Genomic DNA, 12,211 nt, shown 5'->3' with positions numbered 1-12,211 from the left:
AATGAATGAATGAGCTGCTTGAAAACCTCGAGTTTGTTGACACAGAACTGAGCTTTTTCATGTGAGAGTCAGGAGGGCAGTGGCCTGCCATAAACAAGAAGTCAATCCCTACACCCTAAGATTTCAGGGCAGGTAACAGCATTAAAAACAGTATTAAAAACCATTTAGAAACAACTTACAACCAACACAATAAAAATGGGAGTGGAAACTCTTGCTAAAACCAAAGATGATTTAATTTGTTTAAATGCCGTACCTAGGTATTTGGTTAGGGACACAGGTGGCGCTGTGGGTTAAACCACTGAGCCTAGGACTTGCCGATCAGAAGGTCGGCGGTTCGAATCCCTGTGACGGGGTGAGCTCCCATTGTTCAGTCCCAGCTCCTGCCAACCTAGCAGTTTGAAAGCACGTCAAAGTGCAAGTAGATAAATAGGAACCGCTCCGGCGGGAAGGTAAACGGCATTTCCATGTGCTGCTCTGGTTCATCAGAAGCGGCTTAGTCATGCTGGCCACATGATCCGGAAGCTGTCTGCGGACAAACGGTGGCTCCCTTGGCCCTTAGAGCAAGATGAGCGCCGCAACCCCAGAGTCGGTCACGACTGGACCTAATGGTCAGGGGTCCCTTTACCTTTACTAGGTATTTGGTTAAATTGGAAATTTAAAATTTCTGTCATTGTGGTTTTGCTTCTTTACTAATTTGCTGGTTATCAGGCCCACTTACTTATAAGATTTTGTCATTTTGGAATATTGTTGGATTTTTGTTTATTTTTATTACGTTGTTCCAAGCTTAGCCGGGGCAGATGTGTGCCCAGCGCAGACCATTGCCTGGGTCAGGTACCTGTTCCTAAATCCAGCCTTAGATTTATTTGCTTAATGAGACACTGCCACTTTGCCATCAAGATCCTCAGTAAGGCACCTTCACTGAAGATTTGCAAAAACAAACTGAAAAAAGGTCTTCAGCGCATTGCAAGACACATTTTATATCACATGTATTGGTTTGTGAAGGTTAAAAAAAAGGTCTCTCTAGTACATTAGGAATTCTGTATCCAGTGTCCTTGCTTGGCTCATTTGCTTGTGCGCTCTCTCTCTCTCTCTCTCTCTCTCTCTCACACACACACACACACACACACACACACAAAAGCAAAACATTGAAATCTAGTATTCTGGGTTGATCTGGGTTTATTGATAGGAAAAAAGAGAACCGAATCATCCTGTATGTGCCAAGGCCAGGCAGGCAGCCTGATTCTTCCAGCCTCTCCCCTTCCTTGGCCAGGGACTCACCTCCAGTCACCCATCATGTAAACTGAACGCTTGTCTCGCTGCAAGAGATTTCAGCCAGGCTTGTGGCTTGAGACTTCACAGAAGTAACAGCCAGCCTTTGCCATAAGAAGTTGTGTTTCAGCACAGTTCAGCACATACTCCCGTGCCGTGGGCCTTAGTATATGTGAAACTATGCCGGCAGAGAGAACAGTTTGCAACATTCTCCCAACCAACCACTATTTTGCATTCTCTCTTTGCTGGGGTTCACTAGACCAAGGCTGCGGACCTTGCACAATGGCTTGGTGCTATGCAAATGAAAAATCGTAGAGGAATGGCCTGTAAACGACAGAGCAGACTTGAACTTGCTTCATGCAAACCTTCCCTCCCCAACAGAATGCTAGGAAGAGGCCAAGACAGGACAGGGAAAAGCGTGTCCTCTCCCTCGCCACCACCCTCCTCCAGGTTCAAGGCACACAGGTGAGAGGCAGCCATCTGCATAAGCCCAGGGGTTTCCTCCACATACACAAGAGCTTTGGGGAAAGTGGGGGTGGTGGTGAATGAGTTCCAGCTCTCCACTCCATGTTGCATTGAGCCAAAGGCCTGTTTCCACCCGGAACTGCACACCCCAAAACAGCATCAGGTCAAGAGACGCTTGGCTGCACAAAAGCTCCCAATGAGTCAAGTGGGTGGCCTGGATTTTGTTGCTCCTGATGCCAAGCACAGCCGGCATGAGACTGTGAGGGTTGACGCCAACAGCATGGCATGGGAGGGCACCAGAGATATGGCACCAAGGCTGCCATGGCCGTGTGAGGCAGCTTATGGAAGCCTTTTAGGCTATGGTGGGGACATGGCTGAGGGTATTTGAGAGAGACAGAGAGAGAAGGGGATGGGAAGGAGGGAGAGAAAGAAAGAAAGAAAGAAAGAAAGAAAGAAAGAAAGAAAGAAAGAGAGAGAGAGAGAGAGAGAGAGAGAGAGAGAGAGAGAGAAAGAGAGAAACTCATGAGACGGTAGTGGGTCCAATGAAGGCAAGTATGGGCAAGAGATGCCCTTCACACTTGCCAGTCACTTTGTAGGCAATTCTAATGGGATTCTGGTCACTATTGAAACTCGCTGTTCTTCCTGGCGAGCAACGGAAACGGTGCCCAAGAAGTCTTGCAGGGGGGAAAGCCACAGGTGACCAAGTTCCAACGCTTCTTGAGGTTCAGAAATCCAGTTCATCTGAATCAGCGCTGCCAGCAGCTGGTAATTCATCCTGCCTGCGTCCCCACACAAAACGATAGTTGTCTTCCAGCTGTCGCTGCCTCCGCTGCTCTTTATGAGCTTCTTCCGTACCCTGGATCTAGGAGGGGAAGCAAAAGGCAATGAGGGCAGGGGAGAAGCACACCAACACATTCGTGTATGTGTATGTATACATCTTCCTATATACATCAAAATGAAACCAGCATTGGAGGATTTGTAGTGCTGTATCACAATCTTGGATTTGCACGGAGTCAGGGTGCGGGAAAGTGGTGGTTTAAAACAGCAGAAGCATGACTAAAGCTGGAAAGGAAATGGAGGTTTCAAACAAGACCAGAAGTTTTAGGAAGGCAGGAATGGAGACAAACTGAAAGGGAAAAAGTGGTGATTTTATAGAATGACAGAGGGTTGAGTACAATGAACGGGGGGGGGGGGGGGGAGAGAAATGGGATTTCAAAACAAGGTTTCGTACAGCAAAAAGGGAGCTGGGAAAGGCTCTGTTGTGTTAGCTTTTTGATGTTGGCAGAGAAGGGTACAACACAGACGCTATTTCTTCTTGTTAAAACTGATTTGCCTTTAAAAAAGACCACACCTCAGTCTCTTTCCATCCTTGCTTTACTCAAACCTCTGCTATTGTTTGAGTACAGTGAGATGGGAGAAAAACTGAAAGGGAAAAAATTACTGTTAAAAACTTCTTCCTCTTCCATTCTTCACTTGTCCCATGTGTGAGAGATAAACTATGATATTCCATACAACCTTTACATTATGTATTTCTCTCCTGCCACTATGTGTTGTCTTCAATAAGAAGTTCCAAATTCAATTTGGGAACTTAACAATTATTTAATTAACAAGCAATCACCCATATATGTGCAACAAACATCAACTGAAACCTCTCTAACTGAACAAGCTGACAGGCTTGCTCTTAAGCCTCTATTTATTTTCAAGATATGGTAACATATCAGCACAAAATGTATGTGCACAAAGTAGCTGCACATTAGGAGAGAGGCGAAGGCAAGGAAATGGGATGATCTGTGTGCAAGGAAGAGATGAGAAAAGGTGCATAGAGGGAAAAGGGGTGTAAAGGTGAAAATTGGCTTATAAAGGGAGTTACCAAAGGGGGGGGGGTTTAGGAGCCATGAGAAAGGGGTTCCAGATGAAAGCAGGGGTGTGAATGGGTCTGGAGAATAGGAGGAGATTATGGCTTGTTAATTGAGAAGGTGAAAAGTAGGTGCAATATGTAGAAAGAAGAAGATGCAGGACATTACCATGGGGGTGGTTTCTGTCCAAGGGGGTTGAACAAAATGGGGGGAGGTACAGACATGGGGGTGAAGGTGAAAACAGAGGTGTAAAGTGGGGCTGAGGGAAAGAAGAGAGAAATGGCTTCAGAAATAGGGTTGGGAAGGTGAAAAGCAAGCAGGGGCACAGCACACACTGTGTGTGTGTAATATATATACACATACAATCAATCAATCAATCAATCAATCAATCAATCAATCATGAATGGTGGGTGACAAATTCTAGGTCCCACTGCCAACCCAAGATATTTTGGCACTCTAGGTATAAAATCTAAATGGGAAGCCCTCTCCCCCAACAGGAAAGGAATACAGGGAGTGCACCGTAGAGTCTGCCAGGAGGAAACACATCCCTCATTCCACCAGGAGGCTCTTCTGCCCAAGCTTTGTTGAAATGAATGGGAAGCGCACTGCTCCCATTCATTCCTGTGAAACGTGCCTAAGAAATGTTCCTGGGAGATTCTGCTCTGTGGGTTTGTTTTGAGTTTCCCACCCTGCTGCCATCTTTAGGGGTACTGAAAAAGCCACCCTACTTAAGTGATTACCATTTATTAGTCATGGTACAGCTACTTCCTGCAGGGGTTTTACCAGATGAATCTTGTGGTCCTGTCCAACTCTACAATTCTATGATTCTATGTGCAGAGCAGGGCCAGCCCACCCATGAGGTAAGGTGAGGCTACCGCCTCAGGTGGCAGCATCCACTGTGATAGACAATCCAGCCTCCAAGGAATGCATCGCCCACTGCTGCCGACTACAGCTGCAGCACACTCCTTGGGGACCAGATCTGCCCCCCATGCCGCCTCTACAGTGGCCTCTTGGCAAATAGAAGGTGCTGCTGGTCTCTCTCTCCCCCCCCCCCCGCTTGTTCCCTTGTTTCCAGTGTAGATCTTTATTCCCCCCTTGTTTCTGATACAGATCTTCACTCACCCCTTCTTCTCTGGCAGGGGTGGGGAGTACCATTTTGCAGTTTGCTTCAGGTGCCAAAATGTTTTGGGCCAGCCCTGGTGCACAGCCTTGTCCCCACCAAAGACCACAACTATAGCCAGTCTCTCCACGTCTTCCACACCAGAAGACAGGACTTGCAAGCAGTTCTTCCTCTTCCTTATTCCATATTAAATATAAACATGGTGTGATATGGAGGGGAACAACCTCTTTCTCCTCATTAAAACACTCCCTTCATGTTGGGCCCTCACCAGAATATTGAAGAAGATGTCCTTGAGATTTTTGGTGTCCTCTTCTGACAGCCAATGGGTATCATCATCGTCGCCCAGGCCACCCGTGGTCACAATCTTGATTTCAATTTTACCTGCCAGCCACAAAGTTAGCCACACGTTAGTTGCCCTGCCCCCAGTCCTTAGTGGGTCATATTTGAGGGAAATGGCACATGAAGATACAGGAGCACAGCAAGGAGGTCTAGCAGGCTTGCCCTGCTAAGAAAGAGACAGAGGGCATCTCTTAACTGGAGAAGCAACAGCAGGAGATGCAGCCACATCAGGACTAGCCTGCCCTCAAACTACAACCAACATGTGCAGCACCCACACAAAGATCTACACGCAACAGCTGCCAGTCCACACCTCTTCCCTGCATCTCCCAGTAATATTTTAGTTAAAGCAGAAGTGCACAGCTTAGCTCAGTATTTCCTCTGTCTTCTGCAAATGCTGGCCAATGAAGCATTGTTTACCTTTGGATGAAGGTAAACAATGAGCACAACTGTGTCCCATCGTGCAGTTGCTATGGCCAAGTGTTATTGGAGCAGTGTGGGGAAGAGGCACAGCAAAAGGTCACAGGCAGTTTGGTCCCCAAAATTCTGTTTGGGGGGAAAACGGTACTGTGCTAGAGAAGCTATTTTTATGGACCTCTTCTAGTTTTAAAGAGCTATTAGCTTGGAGGTTTAGCAAAAGTGTGTGCACGCACAACCAGTTATAGTGGTTCCGGAAAGAACAGAACCAAACATTGCAGGTTGGTACATATAAGTTGCAGGTTGCTTTCTCCTTCCTTTTCACACAAGGGGAGTGGGTTTGGGTTCCAGAGAAACCTCTAATGTTGAAGACAAGAGCATGCTGCTCCCACATTATCACCCAGTACTAAACTGCCCATAGGTCTTTTCATTGTAGAAAGGGTCCAGGAATGAGAGGGGTATGGTTACCATGTGTGGGTGAACCTGCATGTTGACGTTTGACTAACAAAATGCTTGGCTTGCCATCGTTTAAAATCTCAAGAATAGGAGCCACGAGGCCTTTAAGACAGTGGTACCTATGTCCCCACTGTGGAGGGATGTGTGGATCCAGAATTGGCCTCCACAGTTACATACGGACACACTTTTAAGACCATATTCATGGAAGACAATCCTACTCAGCTATGAGTGATTGCCAAAGAAGAAGAAGGTACCTAACCTTGTGTACAGGTAATTAATGCACTTCAGTCACAATTCACTGGGATTTCAAAAAGAACAAAAGTCAGATGTTACATAAAGTCACTTGATAGCCTACTATCTTGACTGTGAGTCCTGGAAGACCCGCTCCCTGACTTGTGGGCCTTTCCCCACCTGGTCTGGGAGGGCAGGGCCCTGACTGACTCCAGCTACAAATGCTGTGGCTGCTGGAAATAATTTTGGGCTGGGGTAGGGGTTTGTGGAGGGGGTACTATCACTGTGGCTGATGCTAATTTTTTTGTATTTTTATCTTCAGATCTTATTACGATTATGTGGAAATTGTTCAGTTTGGTTGTGTGCTGTATTTTATTTATTCTTTATTACTACTTTTGTTATGTTTGTTTTTATGTGAATCTTTTCATGTTGTAAACTGACTTGAGCATGGTTTTAACTACAGAAAGGTGGCATACAAACAAAATACTATGACAATACTATGCAGTAGAACCTAGTTCAGGGGTCAGCAACCTTTTTCAGCCCTGGGCCAGTCCACTTTCCCTCAGACCATTGTGGAGAGAATCAGAACCTACAGGGTTAAGAGGTTCTGTGTGACGTCTCACATTCTGAGGCGTGGTTTACACAGAGGGGAGTGTTTTCTCTGTGTGTCTGTTCTGTTTCGGTTTGCTCCGGAGAGGAAGCAAGATGAGTGCTCGGTCGCCAGGAAAGATTTAAGAGCTGTTTTTCTACACGAATAAAGACTTTTAGAAGATAAGGAGACACCGTGCGTGTAGCCTGATTTATCACACACACACACACACACACACACAGCAACAGTATCAGCTGCGTACACTCTGCTGCAAGTAGCTGGACCGGAGAGGTGAGAGAGCGCTGAGAGCGGAAGCGTGTGGGCTCCAGACAAAAGCTACAAAGGCCACAAAGGCTGTGGCCACAACATTCCAGAACCATGTGGGGGGCCGGACTATATTTTGGGAAAAAATAAATGAACGACTTCCTATGCCCCACAAATAAGCCAGAGATGCATTTTAAGTAAAAGGACACATTCTACTTGTGTAAAAACACACTGATTCCCAGACCGACCGCAGGCCGGATTTAGAAGGCGATTGGGCCACATCCGGCCCACAGGCCTTAGGTTGCCTACCCCTGACCTAGTTCTTACAAATCCAACTTCCCATTTTCTTTTCTCCTTTAACACTCTGGTTTTGACAGATATTGGTGATTACACTTGAATTCCTCCCCGCCCCCCCGTATCAAAGCACATCATAAATGGGATTCACATCAAACTTCAACCTTCATCCACTACAAGCCAGCTCTTTGTTTCCCCCTACTTTACGGCTGAAGGGTCTCAAAATTAAAATGTATAATCTTACAGGCAACTCCTGGTTTAGGCATATCTGAAGGATGCATGAGCAAAGATGTCAGGAAAAGGGCGAAAAGGGGCAGAGGCAGAATGGGGTGGAGCAGGCTTACTGTACTTTAAAAAACTTCAAATTCTAGAAGTTCAAATCCTGGCCTCAGAAACCTTCTTGGGAGAAGAATTAAGCAGATAATGTACAGTGGTACCTTGGTTTTCGAACAGCTTAGTTCACGAACTTGGAACCTGAATGCTGCAAAACCAGAAGTAGGTGTTCCAGTTTTCAAACCTTTTTCGGAAGCCGAACATGCTCCGTTTTGAGTCCTGAACTTCCATTTTTACTGTTGCGCTGCTAATTTGCGTCCCCCCATTGTAATTGAATTATTCTGCTTCCGATAGCAGTGTTCTGAGGTGACATTTGGAGCTTAAATTTGGTGCTTTTGTTTTTGCTATTTATTTTGCGTTTTTTGTTTTTGAGGCTTTTTCAGTTATTTTGTTTTTGTGACTGTGTGGAACCCAATTCAGCTACTGATTGATTGATTGATTGATTGCGGAAAGGGATAAAAGCCCCCCCATCCGAACAATGACTATCATCAGTGCAGGTAAGAAAAATGTAATTTTAAATTTTATCATCTACAATACTGTCTTATTTATTTTATAGTACAGTACATTGATTATTGCTTTCATCTTATGGATCAATGGTCTCGTTAGTAAAATTCATGTTAAATTGCTGTTTTAGGGGTTGTTTTTAAAAGTCTGGAACAGATTAATCCGTTTTGCATTACTTTCTATGGGAAAGCACGCCCTGGTTTTGAAACGGACTTCCGAAATGGATTCAGTTTGAGAACCAAGGTACTGCTGTACTGAGATTATCAGCTCAGGAGCAGAATGGTGAATGGCTCCCTGTGGTTTGCAATTAAGAGAGCCCTCGAGTGACTTTGCATCCCTGACTGCTCTCCCTTAAAGATCTCCCCCTAAACACAACCCCACCCAGGCTAAAAAAGGCTCAAGGCCACCTCTGGCTGTCCAGGTTACATGGCTGCATTACCTTCTGCCTTCAGGCCTTCCTTCTCCAACAGGTCCTTAACCACACTCTCTATGTGGCGCAGCTGTGGATTGTCCCTGCTCATCTCTTGGACTCGCAGCAGCTTCTGCTGAGCGCTGCCTGGCTTTACTTTAGTGACCCTGACTTTCACGCGCCCGTCTGGGTCGCCATCTGAGACAGAAAAGGGGACAGAGGAGGGTCAGTAGGCCAATATTTGTGGAGGGAGGGGGAGAGAGAACGAGAGCGCAAGCTGGAAGGGCCTACAAGCAAGGCTGGGGAAAGTCTGCATTCAAAAGGAAAATTTCTGCCAATTGTACTTACGGTGCTTTGAGCAGAATTTTTTTTCTAAGGGTTTCTTTTCAAAGCATTTGGAAATTTTGCAAAATGCAGAAGGTCCCTGGACTGCAGAGGAAAAGGAAGGCAGGAAGGCCCAGAAAGGTGTGGTGGTTATATTGGGCTGAAAACTGAGCATCCTAAGTCCCTGAACAGCAAGTTTCTAACTCTTAAGGCAGCCTTTCCCAAGCCTGGTGCCCTCCAGACTCCCACCATCCCTGGTAGCGCCGGCTGGGAGCTAAATCTCTGCAGCGTGCCCGGTTGGGGAAGGCTGTCTTGTGACTTGAAAGCATCTGGGTCATGCCTGGTTGGAAATGTCACAGAAGGAAAAGGGGGAGAGCTAGGCAAGGTGGCCAAGGCTTCAGTGCCCTGCCTTTCCCAAGGCTAGCAGGAACAATCAACAGTATGAGAAGCAAGCAAAAACGGCAAAATGGGCTTAGCTTAAAAACAAAACAAAAACTTGCACATGGGTTAGAATGAAATGCAAGGGACTTTATAAATAAGGAAAGAGTTGAAATGCAAAGGACTTTAAAAAAGGAAAGAGTTGGGAACTTCTATGTTGCTGGACCCCCCGTAGCAAATAACTATTTCCATCAGTTTGGAAACTGGCAAACATTCCTGGGAAAACTCCTCCCACCATCAGTTCTCTGTCTACAATGCATCGTCCTACCTCCCCCCTGCCTCCCAGTCACTTACTGGCCAGTGCTAAGGAGAGGCACCTGGGAGAGCAGGTGAAGTCTTGTGTCTTTTTTAAATGCGCAGATAGTCACAAATGGAGAAGGGCAGTAGACAGGCCAGCTCTGGCAAGCTTATAGGATAGCTTTGGCCAACCTGCGGCACCTCCTGCTGCTTTGGAGCAAAACTCCCACCACCCCCAGCCAGATGGGCACTGGAGTCCAAAACAGCTGGAGGGCACCAGGTGGGCAAAGCCTGTTCCAGGACTGGTGTCTGAGCAGTTGTGTTGCAAAAATGAAACTCTCCAGAGATTTTCCCCTGCAGGAATTTTAAGAATGAGAGCAAGGATAAGTGATGAAAGAGCCCTTCTAAGAAGTCGCACCCATTGGGCATTCAAAGGCTTCTCCATAACTACAGTAGTTTCCGCTATGGTTTTCTTCATCACACCACAACTTGCTAGCCACCTGCTCCCAAATTATTTGCTAAGCCCTTGACATCTTGCCCTGCAATCTGAGCAAGTCCGCATGTGGATCAACCCTCAATGTGTTATTCATGACAAAATGTCACCCCCTGGTGGCTGATCCAAAAACAGTCCTCAAATTTCCTGGCACTGAAAAAAATGAAGTCAACCTTATCTGTACGGGAACATACCGGTTGCTGGTTTGGCTACGTCTTCTTCAGCAGTATCTTCCCCATCTGCTGCTACCTCTTCTTCCTCCCCTGGTTGTGGCTCCTGCTCCTTATCTCCTTTATTCAAGTCTTTGCCAGGATCCAGCTTGTCAATAAGCTTGTTGAGGGTAGACGCCAAAGACTTGGAGGCTTGCTTTCGATCAAACTCACCTTTCAGGCCTTCTGATTCCAACTCATCCTCCACCTGCCAGTAAACAATCCAAGAAAGGATAAGCTAAGATCTATTTATTTATTGAGAAAAGGAGAGATCCAGTTGAGTAGCAGCCTGGCTCATTTCCTGCAGTTAAGTGTACAGCAGTTGCTCCCACACTTTCTTGGGCCACTGCTCCCCTGAATCCACTTATCCCCAGTGCCCCCTCCCTACTAAAAGCAATATTGAGGTTTGCATGACCTACTATGGAAGGTAATAACACAATAAAATTTGAAACAGCAACAATTAAATGCATATTTATTCAAAATGCAATCAGAACTATTTAATTAATTAAACAAAACAAATGAACTTGATCTAGTGATACCAGGTTTTCAAAGTCTAACAGTCATTTACACCTTCAGTTCCCCCTTTGCCTGCTAGGTAACCCCCCCCCCCCGCCTCTCCAGGGGGCTGGACCACCCGCTTTGAGAACCACAGGTGTAGAGTCTGGATCTGCAAGACTCCATTTTCAATCATATTTCTAGTCCTTGTCATTGTAAGGCTCCACCAGGGCAACCATACTGACTACAAGTCTCGCTGCTGCATCATTCAGACACCACTTCCTCTGTTAGTCCCCTCGCTTCCCCACAACTGGTGCTGCCTGAAGAAAGTTCCTTCACTTTGCAGAAAGATTCCCTCTCCTTACTATTCATCATTCTTTGCCAGTTTTGTGTCCCTCCCTCTTAGTTTTTTCTAAACTAAAAAACACATACAAAGTTTATAGCCCTTTTTCCCACAAAGGCAGCAAAATGTGTGCAAATACAAGGTGATTGGGGACAGGGAACATCCAGGGTCCATCAACAGTTTTCTCGGGTGGGTAGTGCAGAAAGGAAATTACAGTTAAGTCTCCTGTATCCTCACCTCATCAATGATGTGACCAAACTCCTTTTCCATCTCAGATTTTACCTCCTCCTTCAGCTTGGCCATTTCAGACTTAGGCAGCAGGATGTCTTCCAGTTCCTTCTCAAACTTCCCCAGCAGGTCTTCCTCATCCTTCTCATCCTCCTGGGCCCCTTCTTCAGAGTGCTCTGTCCCTAACGATGGCTCACTTTTGGGTGGAGTTTCTTGAGATGCTTCCTCTGGTTCTCTCACCATTTCTTTGTCCTGGAGGGACAAAGGCGAGGCTCAAACTGATCCAGCTGAGATGCCATCGCAACATGCACATCACAAAGGCTGGACAATCCCTGTCCAGTGGCCCCAGGAAGACCTCCCAATTGTTGTTCCCTAGCAAACACCTGGACAAGGAAGTTCCATATACTAGGCAGATAACAATTCCACATTGTATACCTAAAAGCAGCTCAGCAATAGCATAGTAAATCTGGAGAGAAGCAAGCCTTCTACTACTACATCTTACCTTCCTGGCATTCTCCTTCAAGTCACGAATAAACTGCACCAGGTCCCCAGGATTCTTGATAACTTTGAAGTGGATTTTTCTCTTGAAATCTGAAAAGATCCGAGACAGCACATATTATTTATTTATAAATAAAATAATTTATATACCACCCTCTCATAAAGTATCCGGTTAGCATACAGCAATGTCAAAACATTTTTTTAAAGAAACCTTTAAAAGCAACACTGTATGACAGCATCTTACATGGGGGTTTGGTTCCAAGGGTTCAGTGTATAGGCAAAAACATGTATACTCAAACCCCTGGAAATGCCGCCCCCCCCCCCCAGGAGGCTTAGCCTTCCAGTGCCAGAGCACTAAGCTGGGTTTTCCTGATGTAAAAAGTACTTTTAGCCCTCCGCCTTG

At 46.0% G+C, this 12,211-nt stretch overlaps 1 protein-coding gene across 3 annotated transcripts in view; it reads right to left on the bottom strand.

Annotated features, from left to right (window-relative positions):
• Nucleotides 1-1,158: 1,158 nt before the first annotated feature.
• OS9 (OS9 endoplasmic reticulum lectin) overlaps nt 1,159-12,211 on the bottom strand; it is a 32,213-nt gene continuing 21,160 nt past the window's right edge. The window contains exons 10-15 of one of the 3 annotated variants that reach the window (XM_028721340.2): nt 11,813-11,901; nt 11,320-11,562; nt 10,230-10,452; nt 8,574-8,741; nt 4,979-5,091; nt 1,159-2,596 (exon numbers count right to left, since the gene is read on the bottom strand). In XM_028721340.2, coding sequence (XP_028577173.2) covers nt 2,459-2,596; nt 4,979-5,091; nt 8,574-8,741; nt 10,230-10,452; nt 11,320-11,562; nt 11,813-11,901 — 974 coding nt within the window. In that variant the 3' untranslated portion in view covers nt 1,159-2,458. The remainder of the gene's footprint in view (nt 2,597-4,978; nt 5,092-8,573; nt 8,742-10,229; nt 10,453-11,319; nt 11,563-11,812; nt 11,902-12,211) is intronic. The other 2 variants (XM_028721341.2, XM_028721342.2) reach the window with 2 other exon arrangements.

This window comes from Podarcis muralis, chromosome 2 (assembly GCF_964188315.1).
Source record: "Podarcis muralis chromosome 2, rPodMur119.hap1.1, whole genome shotgun sequence".
Classification (NCBI taxonomy): domain Eukaryota; kingdom Metazoa; phylum Chordata; class Lepidosauria; order Squamata; family Lacertidae; genus Podarcis; species Podarcis muralis.
This window is presented reverse-complemented; position numbering and strand designations above follow the sequence as displayed.